General features: G+C 31.1%; 2 protein-coding genes and 1 long non-coding RNA gene across 3 annotated transcripts; 1 reads left to right on the top strand and 2 right to left on the bottom strand.

Annotated features, from left to right (window-relative positions):
• The first annotated feature begins 1704 nt into the window (after positions 1-1704).
• Positions 1705-7257, top strand: LOC137809899 (ABC transporter G family member 15-like). Its single transcript, XM_068610983.1, has 9 exons — positions 1705-2201; positions 3996-4075; positions 4201-4662; positions 4790-4912; positions 5190-5300; positions 5730-6014; positions 6112-6384; positions 6463-6570; positions 6743-7257. The coding sequence occupies exons 1-9, from the start codon at positions 1874-1876 to the stop codon at positions 7097-7099; spliced, it is 2127 nt and encodes a 708-aa protein (XP_068467084.1). The 5' UTR covers positions 1705-1873; the 3' UTR covers positions 7100-7257.
• Positions 4113-6232, bottom strand: LOC137810046 (uncharacterized). The gene is made up of 4 exons (XR_011080836.1): positions 6092-6232; positions 5141-5265; positions 4756-4874; positions 4113-4642 (listed from the first exon to the last, which is right to left on the bottom strand). It is a non-coding gene; the product is annotated as an uncharacterized lncRNA (long non-coding RNA).
• Positions 7258-8482: 1225 nt separating the features above from the next.
• LOC137809969 (protein TRAUCO) lies at positions 8483-12295 on the bottom strand. Its single transcript, XM_068611087.1, has 2 exons — positions 11159-12295; positions 8483-8876 (listed from the first exon to the last, which is right to left on the bottom strand). Exons 1-2 carry the CDS (start codon positions 12231-12233, stop codon positions 8611-8613), a joined length of 1341 nt encoding a protein of 446 aa, XP_068467188.1. The 5' UTR covers positions 12234-12295; the 3' UTR covers positions 8483-8610.
• Between the last annotated feature and the right edge of the window lie 5900 nt (positions 12296-18195).

Genomic DNA, 18195 nt, shown 5'->3' with positions numbered 1-18195 from the left:
CGGTGGTCTTTTACTTCACATAAAGAAAGAAACTTCAAGAGAATATTTAAGATGCACTAATTTTTCTTAATGCTTTTCTTTCCATTCATACACTCCAAAAACTAGATTATGTTTCTCAAAAAACTCAAGTTAAAAAAATATAATCAGACATAATTTTTATAATTTAAATTTAAGATTTAATTTCAAAAGGACGCTTAATTGTATATTCTATACAAAATCTTGTATACCGAAGTAACTGGTTGAATTATTGATTTTTGTTCTTTAATTGTACTTCGTTGTTTCTTTTCTTTGCTCTTAAGTCTTAAACTTCGATTCTCAGTAAAGAGTGTACCTGCAAAAAGTACTTTGATGTTCAAGTAAGTATTCAATGTATAATGAGTGTTGTATTACACATTTTTGTTTTATCTGATATGTTTATTTATTCAATTTTGTCATAAACTATATTATTAATATGTCGTATTTAATGTGTATAATATAAAAAAAAATATCTGATTTGTCACATATTTGCTTTTATCACTAACCGGTTAGACAACCTTATACAGTTCGTCCAAACCAAACCGATACAATATCTAATAATGATTAAAAGTGAGACCAAGAGAATGAAAAAGCATGTGGAGACAACATTGGAAGATGAATGTGAAAAGGCCAAATGCACGTTATGTCCATTCCAATCAAATGCACAATAATTATGAAATGAATAAAGATCTCATAAAAATCCTTATTATTTTCGTTTGTTTATGGTTTTCATAAAAGAAAATGCAAAAATAATAATTTTTTTATTTTTCATACTAGTAATAAAGTTTCTGTAACCTTTTTCATGTATATTAGTTTTTTTTAATGTAATGATAAATGTGTAAATAGAAATAATTTTTTTCGAAAATCTGACAAAAGCAGAAGATGAGCTACATAAACATATCTGATGTGTTTTGTCCTTGTTTGAGTTTCTCTAATGTATATTTTTCTATTACTTTCTCACTCTATAATATTAATTAAGTACTTAAGGTTATACTAAAAATATACATTAATTGTTTTGCTTTAGAAAGGCCACCAAATTATTAATGAAAAGAGAATATATGAATGAAAAACAAGGTGTCTGTGCCTACATAAGGAAGGTCCCATGCAAAAAAGATAAGACCAAAACCATATAACAAGAATGTCCCACAAATTGTAGAGTAGGAATTATATTGATTACATAGAATAAGAGAGCATGAATGAGACTTATAATAAGTGGCCACCACCACACCAAAAACACCATGCACTTGTGACTATCAACTTTGATAAAAATATATATATATATATATATATCAGAATGTCTATGGCCTTCAATGTCAGATTCACATGAAAACACCTGAAGTTCATCACCATGAAAAGAAGAAGCAAAACTACTGGAGTCACTGAAATAGGCATGAATTGTTATCCACACCCTCAGAACACAGTGATCCACTATACCATGATCATAGAGAAAACTTTCAAAAGTTCAAAGTTTGTGAGATGGAAACAGAAATGAATAATTTTTGTTTTACTGTAAACAAATTGTGATGGAAAGACTAATCTTTAATTTAAATATCCCCGGAGCCGTACTCCAGACTTGTCTTTATCCTTCACCTGCATGGCCATAACTGATACAAGGTACGTCACTATTATTTTTCTATCTGTGGGAGTTGAATCAAATTAATACACCAAGAATGATCCAAATTGGAATATGAGAGTGGAAAGAGAAATAGTAAAATATAATATTGCATGTTTGATAAGATGAAAACAAAGTAAAAATTGAATTGGTTTTGTTGATATTGCATGTTTTTTTCACTTTTTATTTTCGTTCACTAGATATTTTTCTTCTCTGTCAACCACATCTCAGTGTGCATATATATCTATGCATTTATATCAGAGTATCTATGCTATTTGTTTCCCTCTTTGTTTTGATCAACAAAAGCCTGTCTTGGATTTTATAGAAATGGAGATAGAAGCAGCAACTGCCAATGAAAATGGTGTTGCTGAGTGTGGTGAAACAATGGGAGTTTCAGAGAAGAGAGGGATGTATCTTGTGTGGGAAGATTTAAGTGTTGTGCTTCCAAATTTTGGAAATGGACACACTAAGAGATTGCTTAATGGGTTGAGTGGATATGCTGAACCCAACAAAATCATGGCAATCATGGGTCCTTCTGGCTCTGGAAAATCTACTCTTCTTGATGCCTTGGCAGGTTCATCTCTACTTCCTTCTCTGTGTGTATGTGCATGTTATTTTTCTTGCACTTTGTATACGACTTTCATGGCAAAATTAATGGTCTTTCATGTTTGGTTTTTGAATCAAAGAGCAAACCAAACATGGTAAGTATCCTTGTTGAGGTCATGTGGTTATGGACTTCAAATCATCTAATATTATGCAGAATTTCTTTTTTTAAGGAAAATATTTGAACGACACCTTTATGGTGTCACAATAGAATTTTAAAATTGTTTCATCTTTTCATGCAAGATTCACATTTCAGAAAAAAAAAATCAATTATAATTTAGTGCAGTTCAATAAGTATCAAAAGACATATGCAGAATATTACGAGTATCAGTTGACACTAAAATCAGAATGAGAGTTGACACTAAAATCAGAATGAGGGAAGACTGATATTGTTCCAAGACAAGTAACTTATTATAACTATAACCCTTCCTAACAAGGAAATCTAAGGACTTCCATTACTTAATTAGTTTAATCAACTGTGTGGTCACTTTCATGTGTTATATATTAAAATTATTTGAATTTATGAGGTGAATTTTGGGATTAGAGGACAAGAACTCACAGCTGGAAGAAAATAAAATTGGGAGACAAACTGTTTTTTTTTTATCTTTCTCTAGTTTGGAAGCATAAATAACAGATAGGATGTGTGTATTAAACGTATACCTGAAAATGGTTTTGCTGGTGACACTTTTGCTTAAAAAAAGGTTTTTGGAAGAAGCTCATATGAAAAACAATAGGTAAGCAAACAACCAACTTTGTGATCTCTTCCCAAATTTATCTCCTTCTTAAGAAATTTACTCATGTTTCTTGTTTGTTTAACCATTCTTGAAATCAAGATTCAAATTTATCAGTTAGCAACATGTAGCTTACTTTCTCCTCCTAATTTTTCAATCATATATAGTAGTTGATTCTTCCACCTTTCTACTCATCTGATTAAAACAATCATGCATACAACTTTTTACTTCATCACCTCTAGACATTATTGAGTTTACTTTTGCAGCCAAAATTTAATGCTTGTACTCTGGTAATATTAATGACCATATTCAAATGATATCTCTCCTTAACATGGTCCAATATGTCCCATCACTAATACTTTGACACGTAAAACAAAGTAATTCTATATATTTCTTATTATTTTCAATTGCCCTTATCATGTTTTATTATTAAATCTTTTCTCTAGTATAACCATCCCAGTGTAGGAAAAAAAGCAGATAATTTTGTTCTTCCTCCTAGATTCACTATCCTATCCTACCACTTTGCCTTTTCTCACAATGTCATCAGGTTTTCCCAATTCAATTTGTGAACTTTCCTATACATTCAGGTTGTATTGTCACATAAGAGATGAGCATTAATGTGAAGTGTGAGGGGAGCTTTTATAGAACATTCCTTCCATTAATTGGTGTCCAAGAAAGGGGTTAATCAAATAAGAAGGAAAAGAGTACATAGAAAAGGAAAAGAACAAAACTATAAAACTACACACAATGTTCTATAGCAATTTAGATTGTTTGATCGAGTTTATTTTCCGTCAATGTAAAGAGGTTTAAGTTAGAGAGATCCCGTGTTTCATATGATTTTCTTCTAAGTAACTCTACATCAGAATTTTTTTAAGCTAGTAAAAGTGACATTTTTATTTCTTGTCCACTTCTAATTCTTTTAATAAAATTATCTTTACCTGTAAAAAAATAAAAGCTAGTTTAGTGGTGTTGTTGAGTTTCTTAATTATTTATGGCTAAACCTATATATATTAACATCAGATAATTGGTTGCAGGAAGACTCTCCAGAAACGTTATCATGTCTGGAAGTGTATTTTTAAATGGAAAGAAGAGGAGATTGGAGTATGGAGGTGCTGTAAGTATCAGTCTATGTAGTAAAAAATGGCACTAAATTTGTAAAAGAAAAATGAATTTGATGAAGGTGTTTGATATTTGGTTGTGAATAAATAGTTGATGATATGATATACATATAACACACAGGCTTATGTGACACAAGAATACACAATGCTGGGAACTCTAACAGTGAGAGAGACAATATATTACTCAGCGAATCTAAGGCTGCCAGGAAGCATGAGGAAAGAAGAGGTGAATGAGAGAATAGAGGGAACAATTATGGAAATGGGTCTTCAAGAATGTGCAGATCGGTTAATAGGGAATTGGCATTTGAGAGGTATAAGCGGTGGAGAAAAGAGAAGGCTAAGCATTGCTCTTGAAATCCTCACAAGACCTACCCTCTTGTTCCTTGATGAACCCACCACTGGTCTTGATAGTGCCTCAGCATATTTTGTTGCTCAAACTCTCAGAAATTTGGCTCATGATGCCAAGACTGTTATCTCTTCTATACACCAACCAAGTAGTGAGGTTTTTGCACTTTTTGATCATCTTTTTCTTCTTTCTGGGGGTCAAACAGTATACTTTGGACCTGCACAAAAGGCAACTCAGGTATTCATATTCTAAAGCAAATTTTCATGTTATCCTCCTGACACAATTACAAAAATCATGTGTTTAGAACATTAATAGGTGAAAAGCTGACACGGTTTATCCATATATATGGTATTTGCGCATGCAGTTCTTTGCCAAAGCGGGATTCCCGTGTCCAAGTAGAAGAAACCCTTCTGATCATTTCCTCCGTTGTATCAATTCAGACTTTGACGCTGTCACAGCCACAATCACGGCCTCTCAAACAAGACAAGTATATATAACCATTCTTTATATCAAGTTTCATTTATTTGTCTATCTTTCTTTTTTTCCCTATAATTATTATTTTCTTAAAATTTGGTTATTCTTGTTTTCCTTCTTTCTCGGAAAATTCAATTTTATTAAAAGGTGAACATGCAAAAGAAATTAACTTTGTCTAGCTACAGCTGAAACGTATATATAATTAGCAAAGCAGGATCCTATAGCTCAAAAGGTGACTCACATATCAAATTTGCTTCTTTCTCACTGTCTTCCTTATTCCTTTAATACAGGAAGAAGTATCATTATCAACTGCAGAAATCAAAGCAACACTCGTAGAAAAATACCGATGGTCTGAGTATGCAACCACTGCAAGGGAAAGAATCAAGGAAATATCAAACATAGTAAGAAGCCTTATAACTAACTATTGTTTACAGAACATAAAAACTTCACGTAATTAATGATATTCTTCGCATGAGCTGAAACTGTTATACAGCTAGCTAAGCTATGAAAAAAACATCGTATAACATTGATGGATTCATCGTGTGTCGTAAAAACAAAGGGAGATAAATAGAGAAAGGTGAACTTTTCACACTCTAAGAACCTCATTTTGTTTTTTATTTCTTAGCTAGTTTTTGGCTTCTTGTGAAAATGCACTAATATAAGAAATCCTTTCGTAGAAGAGATCATGACTCTTAGAAAACACATGTGCTTGAATTTAAAGACATGCACAGGAAAAAGATCAATATACAATGGTTCACATAACTATTAATACTCCATTTTGCAACAATTCAAAACATATTTTGTGGGAAGTAAAGGCCAGCATGTTACAGGAAGGACATGATTTTGAAAGTAAAAGCAAATGCGAAACCAAAAGGTGGAAGGAATTATCAATGCTGACTCGGAGATCATGTCTGAACATGTCCAGAGATTTGGGATACTACTGGATAAGGATAACTACCTACGTTGCCTTATCTTTGTGCGTTGGAACAATCTTTCATGGAGTTGGAACGACTTACAGAGCCATTTTTGCGAGAGGATCATGTGCCGGATTTATCTCAGGTTTCATGACATTCATGTCCATTGGGAGCTTCCCTTCTTTCTTAGAAGAAATGAAGGTATGGAAAGTTTTTGATGCAAAATGAAAAAGTTACAAACATGTTTACAAGAGGATTGTGACATTTAGTTCTTTTACCTTTTACCCTCTGGATACAGGTCTTCTACAAAGAAAGAATGAGTGGTTATTATGGTGTAGGAGTCTATATTCTCTCAAATTTTCTGTCTTCCTTTCCGTTTTTGGCAGTGATGTCCACTGCTACGGGGGCAATAACCTATTATATGGTTTCGTCTCGTCAAGAATTTTCACACTTTCTTTATATCACACTGGATCTTATGGGCTGCATTGCGGTTGTGGAGAGCTCCATGATGATTATAGCTTCACTGGTTCCCAACTTCCTCATGGGATTGACAATTGGAGCGGGATATATTGTAAGTGTACTATGTACAATATAACCCCATTTTCAATTGAAAAATCGTTGTTGCTGATTTAAGTATATATGTGTGCAGGGTCTTATGATGATGACTTCTGGCTATTTCCGTCGGATCCTTGATCTTCCCAAATTCTTCTGGCGTTACCCAATATCATACATCAATTTCGGCGCATGGGGATTGCAGGTAAATTTAGAGGCATCACCTTCTAAAGTGCATGATCAAAAGGATATATATGTATGAAATGAATTATTTGGGACTGGATTGGTACTTACTAAGATTTAGTGTCTTCTGAAATTTGGCCTTTTCAGTACGTAGTGTAACAATAGCAACTTACTTACTGATTATGGGAACGCAGGGGGCTTTCAAGAATGACTTGATGGGATTGGAGTTTGATCCCTTGGAACCTGGTGGCGCCAAACTGAAAGGAGAATTCATCCTCAAAACCATGCTTGGCATTAAAGTTGATAATTCAAAGTGGTGGGACCTAGCTGCAATCATGATCATCCTCATATTTCTTAGAGTTTTTTCCTTTTTCATTCTCAAATTTAAGGAGAGAGCTGCACCTTTTCTTTATAGCATCTACGCCAGGCTAACTCTGCATCGCTTAAAGAAGCGACCTTCGTTCAGGAAAGGACCATCTTTCCCTTCCAAACGGCACCAATCTCTGCATCCCTTGTCTCCTCCAGAGGATCTCAACTCGCTTATTCATTAGAACCATCATTTGCTGACACAGATATGGAAGAGTAATTAGTTAGTTCTTATTATTTCTTTAGGAATGAATAATTATTAACTGTGATAAGCTCTATAAATGAATTATATAGATAGTGTTATTACATTTTCTTAATTAATCAATTTGATGAGTTATTTGTATGGGTTAATCAATTCAAAGTAAAAACGGAATTAAACGAAGTTGTCTCCCATTCTTTTGAGTTTTTGTCACATCAAATAAATTATCAAAGCTCACAGAAAAGGAGAAAGAGATGGAAGATGTTCAGGAGCAGCAAATCAAACAAAACAGCATTCACAAACAACAAATCAAACAAGACAATAAGGACTTCAAATTGTACCTGAATTCCGACGGGAGGTGGCGATGAGTGCGATTCATGCATTGGAGAAGTTTGGCGACCGTGGTAGTTGCATAGGAGATGTTGGCTGAATCATTTCAAATTCACGACAAATTTAAGAAAACAAAAGAAGAGTTCCAACAGGCAATCAGGAATCAACTGGTTGGCTTTTGGCATTAAGAAGAGGCTCATCAGAATTTTCGACCCTTCTTAAATAAAATTTAGTGGAGCCCATACCACCGAATTATGTGTTTTTTCTAAGATTAATATGTTTTCTAAAAGGTAGGACCTAGGTGTTCGTGTCAAAATTCTTCGAGTACAAATGTTAATGTACAGGGGATTGGATGCAATGCGTGGTAAGATGTTTGCTAGAACATTGGCGAGAGGACAGTTCTGGATTGGTTTAGTAGTCTTCCCAAAGATACCACTACGTTTTTAGATTGTCCGGAACAAATAAAGTTAAACCTCTGAAAGTGAGAGAATTTTTTTATGTAAAGTAAGCAAAGAAAGAATCTTTGAAACAGTTTTTGGGACGTTTTAATGAAATTGTTGTGCAAATTGTTCAAGCAAATGATGGAATGTTTGTAGATGCATTTGTAATTGGGACTTGGGGTTAGGCCTTTTGGAAAAGTGAGAACCAGTTTCAATAGCTATCGTTATACAATGTTAGAGGAATTGGCGTAAATAAAGCATGTAAATTTCTTTAAGCTCATTAACCGATTGAATAATGTATTGAATGTTTCCATAGTAGCAGAGTCACCTCCATGGCACTTAGCTCTTCTTATTTGGGGTTATGTCTGCATACACAGACCAGCATAAAGGAAATTCAATTCAGATTTGTTATAATAAATTGCCACAGGAAGCTGTAGCATCAGGTCTTGATCACTTATGACAGGGATGTGATTAGATTACCATGTGAGCTAAGGTTTGCTCGTAGTCATCCCCCTTGTGAGGAAGTATCCGAAGGGTTTGCGCATGATCATACTGCACCATATGTAACTCGAATAGAAAAAATAATAAGGCAAAGAAAGTTAGAAACTACATATTTCATGTAATTGACGCGGCCAATTTCTCTCTAGCAGACGTTTACAACACTAATCTAATCATTTGTGAATCAGTTTTTATCATTAACAAAAAAATGCAACACACGTCACACTTTCTAGGATTTCTTCTCATTAGATTCTCCATTTTCAACTCGATTCTCAAAACCATGATAAGGAACTTCAATCATTGGCCTAGGAATTGGCCGATCATTGAAATCTTCTGGAAAACATTCAAATTCAGGACCAAAGTTGAACTTAACCGTGCAGTTTGGTTCATTGGGGAGAGTAAACATTGATGCGGCAGGATAGTAACGACCACCGTGGAGATCCTTGAAAGCTACACCTTGGCATATGCCATTTTTAAAGAATGATATCTCGCTTCCTGCACACAGAATAGAATAGAATAGAATATAAGAAAATTACAAATTGAACACATAAAATACAACTTACAGTTCCCGCAAAAAAATACAACTTACAGTAAAGGGAATATGTTTGTACTATATGCAAGGGAACTACAATAACATCAAGCCCTTTTCCCACTTAGTAGACTTGGCCACATGGATCAAATAATGTCATAAAATTCTACTTGAATCGTGTAGACATGTACTGTATGCAAGGGAGGTGGTCATTAAATGTCAACAGCTGTTTCAATTGTAAGGGATATTTACTATCAGGTTTTCAAGGATTCACTGACAAGCACCCACCGGCACAAATAATACTTAACTACCAGAAAAAATGCTACAGATATATTTACTATTCTGCATTCTCACTTTCTCAATCACTTCCAAACATTTCATCCTAAGAGGTAACAAATTAGTGCATTTGGGAAAATTTCAATATAAGCTCAGATATACACTGTATTCACAAGCTCCTACTCGCCCATGGCCATGGTCTCCTCACACATCACAAAGCATGTATACTCACTGAAACCTCTAATCCATGTTGCAAAATGCTGTCTCCCCACCCCCCAATTGCCAAAAAACCAGTTGTAAATATAGCATGGGTGACCTGGATAATGTTTGGCCTAGTCTTTTGGGCGGGTGCTTGTCTTCTCATTAAAAAAATTCTCCAATTAACTTTTATAGAAGTTCTATATTTTGGGTTTTTTACATTTTTAAAAAAATACAACCTTTATTATTAAGAACTTTTCTTAAATTGTATTTCATTTGCCTTCTTTTGAGGAGAAGAGAGTTCAAAAAAGTTGGATCAGCATTAAATATTTGTAGATTGGGAAAAATGACATTTCTTTCTAAGTAACGTGTCCAACATTTTGTACTCAATTGATGAGAATCTACTGCTATTTTTTACAGCACATAACAAGTTTATTTTCATTTCCACCCCTAATTATTCACATTATTGGCATACTAGTAGAAGAATTTGATTTTCTTTATCAACTGAAGTGTCATGGCAAGGATAATGCACCATCAACAAACTTGCAAGAATGAAAGAAATAGACCAATTCACAATAAGAATTTACAGAAAAAATCAGATTTCCAATATGGGGTACGGTTGGAAACTAATAAGCTAACAAAAAAAGCATTGGCCTATTTGCATAGAGTAATCTGAAATCAAGCTCCACCTATTTACTGCCCAAGAATATCCCAGATGTACATCCATGTATGGGTCCATATCCAAATTACAAAATTTCCCACGTCCATGGTAAGTCCAATCAATAATATTTGAACTTTGAAATATGAAATAACCCATAGTACTCGGGGTTTGCAAGTATACTTAAAATTGTATTGAAAACAATGTTCCACAAGATTAACCAGAGTGGAAATGATGAAGGCATATGAGAGTCTCCTCATTTTCCAATTCTGTGCATGCTTCCAAACACATGTTTACCAAATTTTAGACGTTTTTTAGGTGTTTCAACTTACTTTTGTACAAAAAGAAAGAAAAAGGACACGAAAACCTTACTGTCACTTTCTACTCTCATCTCTGCTACATGTCTCTAGGCTGCAATGGGTAAAAATTTTGAACAAATTCTCTCATCTCTGTTTCTATCATGTTTTGTTTCTGTGATCTCTCTCATCTGTATTATTCTCTCTGGAGGCTCTGATCTCTGTTTTATCAAACCTCAAACACTGTTTCTAGATTCTTACATTCTGCGTCTCTGTCTCTAACTTTAGTATTTCTCAATTAAGTTTCACAAGATGGGCCCAAGTTTTCATTTGTAAAGAAAAATGTTTTTATTATGTTCATTGTCCTCGATATAAATCGTTAACTTCCTTTTGTTCGAGTTCTGCAGGTCCTTTTAGTCTATTCTACATTTTTTAAAAGGGTTTCCAAGCCCATTGGCAGCTTCAACGTCCATTACAAGTATATCCACCGCCCATCATTGAAAATACTGAGATAAATTGGCAACATTCAGTTTCCCGTACTTAAGAATCTAGGCAGAAAATAGAACCAATAACACAATCACAATAAAGCAATCCAGACATAAAAACAAGGTTGTCAAGTCAAATTCTCTCCCTCCTCCCAAAAGCATGAATAATTAACTAAGCCCTCAAACACTAAGCAAGCAACAATCAGGTATTTCAGTAGTATCTTCACTTAAAAACACTAATCACCAAGTGCAAATCTATCATTGAAGATTCACTTTCCTAGCTGAAAAGGGTAAATGAGAATCATGAAAACTAAATAACAAAGTTGAAAACTGACCAGGCACCGCTTTGGGTGGATCTTCCTTAGCATCTTGAGCACAAACATAGCGCTGGCCTTTATACCAGACCAACTGAGGTGTATTGGGGGCATAGTTTTTGCCATCCGGCAAATTGATGTAGAAACCAATAACATCCCCTTCCTTATACCCTTCTTCTCCATACTTCTCCTTACTCGCCTTATGAATCTTACTCCCATCAATGTCCCGATACCCAAAACTGTTCCCATCGTACCCAACAGGAGCCTGCAAATCACCCTTCTCAGTTGACCACCCAAGGCGCGTGTGCCCACTCTCCCCCAACTTCACAACCCTAATCTCGAAGTACCACGCGCCTTCCACGACTCCGCGCGTGGCCCTCACCATTCGGTAACCCTTGGTGCTCCCCGCACTCATTCTGTCCTCACTCAGTTCCACCTTCTCTGCTTTGTACACCTTCGACAGACAAATCTTCATCTCCGCCGTGTCGTCGCTCTTGTCGGGGAACCGCGGCACCGGCGTAATCAGCACGTTGTCCTCGCCGTTCGCGTGGTTGTCGTTTTTGCCGTTGGTGTTGTTGTTGCGGTTGTTCTTCTTCTTCCCCTTCCGCGTCGACTTCGTCGCCCACACGTTGTTGTTCTTCTTCTTCGATTTCTTCGCGTTCGGCGCCGAACCGTTCGTTGCAGGAGTGGTCGCGTTGTTGGCGCCATCCGCCGTCGCCGGCACCGGCGAGTCCTCCTTCGCCGCCTCCGCCGTTAGAGAGGAGAGCTGCTTCTGTTTCTTCGGCGGCGGCTCCTCATCAGAGGCGTCGCCTTCTTCACGGCCGGATTTCGGGGACTTTTTGGACCCGTCGGAGGCCGCATCATCGTCGGAGAGTTCGTCAGACGGGTCGGGTTCTGATCGCGCGTCGTTGGGATGCTCGGTTGGGGTATCGGAGGGCGTGCTGGTGGTGGCAGGAGGAGCTTCCGGTGATTCGGCGTCGGTGGAGATGATGGCGGTAGTGACGGTTGTGATGGCGGAGGTGATAGCGGTGGCGGGTGGTGGCGCCTCGTCTTCTTCATCTTCCTCGTCTTTGTAAGTGGCTTGTAAGCTATCCATAGCCAGGGTTTGTTTTAACGGTGAGAGTGAATCGGAAAGTGGAGAAGACGATAAAAGAGTATATAGCAAAATAGAAGAAAGTGAAAGTAGAGAATACTGAACTTCCACGACCCATTGGGCTTTTGATTTCCCCAGGCCCATAGCAAGGCCTCTAACGGGCGTTTTCTTCCTACACCTCCAAAGTTTTTTTTCCTGGCATAGCTAATGTAACCCTTAAAAAATATATTTTAGATTCTAAAATATAAAAATTATTTTAAGATTCATAAATACTTTCCAGATTTTATAATCTGAAATGAAATTTTTTGAGAAAAAAATATATATTGAATTATAGAATTTGAAAAAAAAACATTATAATTCCACAGTCAAAACAAAATTTTTTAATAAACGTATTCTAGACTATAGAATTTCAAAAATATTTATGAAATAAAAAAAATATCAATAAAATAAAAAATAATTTTGATATTTTAAAAAGTATGTAAATGTTAATAGAGGTGCTAGAAGAAACTATGAAGTCGCAGTAAGAAAAACTGTGAATTTTTCTTCTATTGACTTTTCCATCAATAATTTAAGAAGATTTTGAATAAGAAAAACAAACTTCTTACAAAAATATTTTTTTTTTATAAAATGTTGATTTAATGGTATCATATGGAATCATACTTTGTGTGTTTTTAAATGACGGTTGAAAATTATAGTTTGGAAACTATAGAAAAATACATGAAAAACTTTATTGAGTCACTTGAACAAGTTTAAAATTATGGAGATTATGCAAAGAGATTATGCAAAATTATGCAGACTTGCTAAGTGAGTTATCTGTTTGTTGGACAAAATTCAAAAAGTAAAAATTAGATAACATTTGTTCTTAAGTCATACTTATTGGGTGAATTTGATTTAAATTTGTTTTGCATGTGAATTTTACATTTTCTAATATGTTTTAAAAATTAAAATTCTATATGATTATATGGTATATCAAGGTGTTGAATGAATTATGAACCATGTAGAAGTGTAATTGAGACATGGTATTTTCAGGAGAGGAAATATAATGTTAAAATTGTTTAGGTTATGCATTGAATTAGATATTTGTTTAAAATATGATATATTGACTCTACTAATATATTGGAATCACAAAAAACAAAAAATACCAAGTGGTGAAAGTCGATGGAAGTTCATATGTTTGAGTCCGTAATTTAAAAAATAGTTTGTGTAACATGTCATATAGATTTACCCCGTCGTACGAGATAACTTAGATCATATGTTCACGTAGTTGTGCGAGAAATAACACGTCAATTGTAGTATGACAGGTGCACACATAGTGAAAGTATTATGACAAGTGCAAATCTCAATCAAATATGAGACATCTATCTTCCAAAAACATAGTTAAGTGTTTATGTATGTCATTGAATTTATAACATAAGTGATATTAAACACAAGTTATCTATGAATACTTGTTTGTTTAGCACATTATAATGGATAAAGTATGACAATTTATATGTTTGTGATTGCACTAACTGAATTTAAAGATAGATTAAAAGTTTTAAAAATCTTTAATTTACCATATTTCTTGTGTTTATTTAAAATATGTGATAATTGTAAGACATGATAGTCGAAAACAACACAAGTAAGAAAACCCTACAATAAAAAAAAAATTATATTTTTTTGTATTTTATTTTGACATATGTGTATATTTGAAATTCATATAAAATACTATTTGATATTGATGTAAATAATACATTGGATTTATAATATTTACTTACATATATAACTTTTTAAGTGATGCATCTTTATTTTAAATAAAGCATTAATTTAATATATAAAAAAGGTAAAAAAAAACTCATTGAGGGATTGTTTGGTTGACCAATGAGTATGGAAAGAAAAGAAAATAAGAAAAAAAAATGGAAGGAATGGTAAATCCGGTTGTATGGAAAAATGTATAAATGTAGTTATTTTTTTTATAATAAAGAAATAAAATCATAATAATAACAATAAATAAATAATAAAAGTATAAAGTTTATAATAACAAATATTTTATTTTATTTTCTTTTTATTTAGTCACTTTCTATTAATTATTCCTCCAATAAGGGAGGGAGGAAGTCATATTCATTGCCAACAAACCAACTCTATATTTGGCATGACCAAATTGATGATGGAAAATGTTTTATAGTTATATGAGGAAACATTAATTATTTGTTGCAATTAATATGAGATTTGTTTCTTAGGAAATTCCCATTCCACAAATTATATAATAAACATATTATAAGTTTAAGAAATAAAGTTTATAAAAAAAATTCATTAAAATTATATCCACACAAAATAAAATTTAAATAAAATATTTAATTATAAAAAAAATCTATCTTAAAAACATTTTTTTTTAACAATAACTAAATAAAAAATTAACCTTTTTAATCAAATTTGTAAATAAATCTTAAAATAATATGATACAATAGAACTATAAAAAAATAAATTATCATTAGTATGCTGAATCTTTCAACAAAGATAACTTAGGTTTTCTCATCTATTTATTATTTCACTCTCTGTTTCTTCAATTTCATCGTTTTCTCAACTCCGTAATCTCATATTTTTGTTTTCAAACTCTTCAATGTTTTATAGCTCCTAAGTTTTATTATTATTATTATTATTATTATTATTATTATTATATATATATATATATATAAATCAATAGCTTTCATGTGTTTTTTTTGTCATGTACAATAAACTAATAATCAATACTGCAAATAAATGAAAATATTTTAAAATAAATAACTATTTGTCAAATGATATTATTATTGTAGTAATTTGATATTGTCTATAAGTAGATGATCTCTCAATCTAAGTATTTAAGTACATTAATATCAGTATGAATTAAAAAATTTGAAAAATTAACTTTAAATAAAAAATTACGGAAAGTAAAGAAAAAATATCATAAAGATATTTAATATATTTTAAAGAATACACAATTACAATGAAAAAAAAAAGACAGACTACATAGTTAAAGATTTACATAAATATTTCAGATTATCGTAAGTAGTGAAACAATTAATTTTTAAATATTATACAGTAATTTAAAGTTAAAAAATTTAAGAACAGGAAAAAATATACCTTAAGTTGACCAAGTAGAAAATATTTTTTTTTCCAAAAAATTATTTGAAGAATTTTCTATTTAAAACCAAGAAAAAAAAAACAAAGTTTTGTTTGGTTGGGGTCGTGCGTGGTAGTTGGTATAGTTTCGTTGACGATGAATGCGTGGATTGCGTTTGCGCGTAAACTCCACTCTTTTTTTTTTCAAAGCAACAGAGTCAAAACTATGACTGAAGAATGAAACAAATTAATTTATTTATAATTTAATTTAGAAAAAAAAATTATATCAGTTTATCTAAAAATAATTTAATCTAGACATAAACTAATTTTATAGTATATAATTTTATAATAGATTGATGAAAACATTTATAATAAAATACGGAATGAGTTTATTTTTACTACAATATTAGTATATTTAAAAAAAAATTATTAATCAATAAAAAATATTGCATAATTTTAAGTTTAACTATTATAGAAGTTAGTCCAATTAATTGTATAATATTAATTAGTAGAAAAATAAGTGTCACCTTTTTCTTTATCAGTAAGACATTACCTACTACAATGAAAATAATAATTAGGACAACAATTTTTATAGGAAAAAAACACAAGTTAAGAATATTTATTTATTTATTTATTTATGAATATGATTCTCACATCAACATTTTAAGAATGGTGTTCATGTATTTCAGATTCAGAATTAATGAATGGTATTTGTGAGAATCTTAAAATTCTTTTATATTGTTTGGGGAATAATTTTTCATTAATGATACAAGATTCCCACTAATGATATTTTTAAGAATAAAAACCTTAAACTTATTCTATGCTTATTGAGAATGATATTTTAAAATTATTCTATGATTATTGTATTAAGAATCAAACTTTAAATTTAATTTAATTTTATAAATCGATTTTATAAAATTAATTTTATATTAAATTTTTATATATATCATTAACGTGAAATATCCAGGTATATTGGGAGAAAACGTATTCTAACTATTGATAATTTTTTAAATACTAGCATTTAATTTAAAAATAAAGATGAAAATAATAATTTGAAAGGACTAAGTAATTAAGAAATTTAATATTTATATAAAAAAGGTGTATAATTTGAGGTTGTTGAAAAAAAGTGAGATTTTTTAGGATTAGATGATAAATCAAATTGTTATGGAAATAATTATTTATATTTAAAGTTATTCCTACAAATTCTCATTTAAGAAAAAACTTAAAAAATTACTCTTGTTGAAAAAACATGTTTAAAAATGTTTCCATTTCAGATGAAGATTTTAAATTTACAATAGATGGATATATTTAAAACAAATTATTTTCGAAAATATTTGATTATAAGATAAAAGAGTAAGTATTGTGTGAACTAACAGTTGAAAGAATTTATATAATTTAATTATAAATATATTATTTATAATAAATTTGTTGATCTTCATTGCAATAAATACCTTAAAAATATTTTAATCAAAGTTTTGTTTAATTTAAACATATTTTAAAAACTTTTGTCTCAACATTTAGAGAAATAGAAAAAAAAATTTGTAACAAATGATGTGATAGGATCTAGAAATGGCATATATTCATTTTTAACTTTAGTTAAAAAAAAGTATCCCATTTTGCCAAATGTCAAACTTATACTTTATGTTAATTCCTCAAAAATGGTCAATGAATCAGAATAATATATATAAAGTGTTAATGATGTATTTTCAATAATAATTTTAAATTGTTTACAAAAATTTTACTAACTTACAATTCTATCAAATAAATAAAATATTTCAAATATAAAATATAATAAATACAATCAAAGAACACCACTAATTTTGAATATTCGCAATGTCCTATGATAACATTATTAAAGATAAATAAATTAAATAATTATGTTTTAAACCTAAGTTAAAGATGTTTTTATTGATAATCATACAAATAAAAAATAATAAATAAATATATTTTTAGTTTATGTACTATAATATAAATTTGTTTTTTTTTTCAAATTTTAGACTATCTAAATATTTGTGTTATGTGTTATGGGGAAATGATTATGTATGTAATGACTTATTTCAATATTTTTATATTACAAATATATGAATGAATAGTCTAAAATTTAGAAAAAAAAAACAATTTTGTATTATAATTTAAAAAAAAAAATTAACCCAAAAACAAAATTTAACCCAAAAACAAAATAAAACTATTATAAATAATAGAAGATTTTAAGTAGATATCATTTATTTATTTACTCACTTTTACTAAAAACACAAATTGTCTAATTAAATGTTTGTATAAGGAGACATCTTGATATATGAAGACGAAATATTGAATGTTAAATGTATTTTTTTAATAAATATTAAGCTGTTTAATAGAATAATGACTTTTTTTTTTCATTCATAATGTTCGAATTCGAAAGTTCTATATTATGCAATTAAATATTTATCTACTTGGTCAATTAACTTTAAATAATTGTGATAATAGTTCTGAGTTTGTAAACAAGTTAAATTATTTTGTTTTTTAAGAGGAGTTGAAATTGACACCACTCATCAATTTAATTCTTAGTATTAAAAAAGTAAAAGTTAAATTATTATTTTTAACAACCATTCTTAATTTAGTATATAATATGAATTAAATAATAATAATTTTTTGGGTGAAGAAGACTAAATCAATCGACTCGTACAAGCGTGTCGATTGACGAAGCAATTCAATTTTTTTTCACAATATAAAGAATTAAATGGACCGATAATATTCACATAAAAAATAAAATTAATATTCATGTTAATTTCAAAAGCACAGATTAATTAATTACTTAATTAATTACCTATCTGTCGTGACGAATTAATTAACTTAAAAGGAAAAGGAAAAATAAATAAATAAATAAATAAAAACCTGAAAACCTCACTGT

Source organism: Phaseolus vulgaris, chromosome 11 (genome assembly GCF_000499845.2).
Source record: "Phaseolus vulgaris cultivar G19833 chromosome 11, P. vulgaris v2.0, whole genome shotgun sequence".
Classification (NCBI taxonomy): Eukaryota; Viridiplantae; Streptophyta; class Magnoliopsida; order Fabales; family Fabaceae; genus Phaseolus; species Phaseolus vulgaris.
This window is presented reverse-complemented; position numbering and strand designations above follow the sequence as displayed.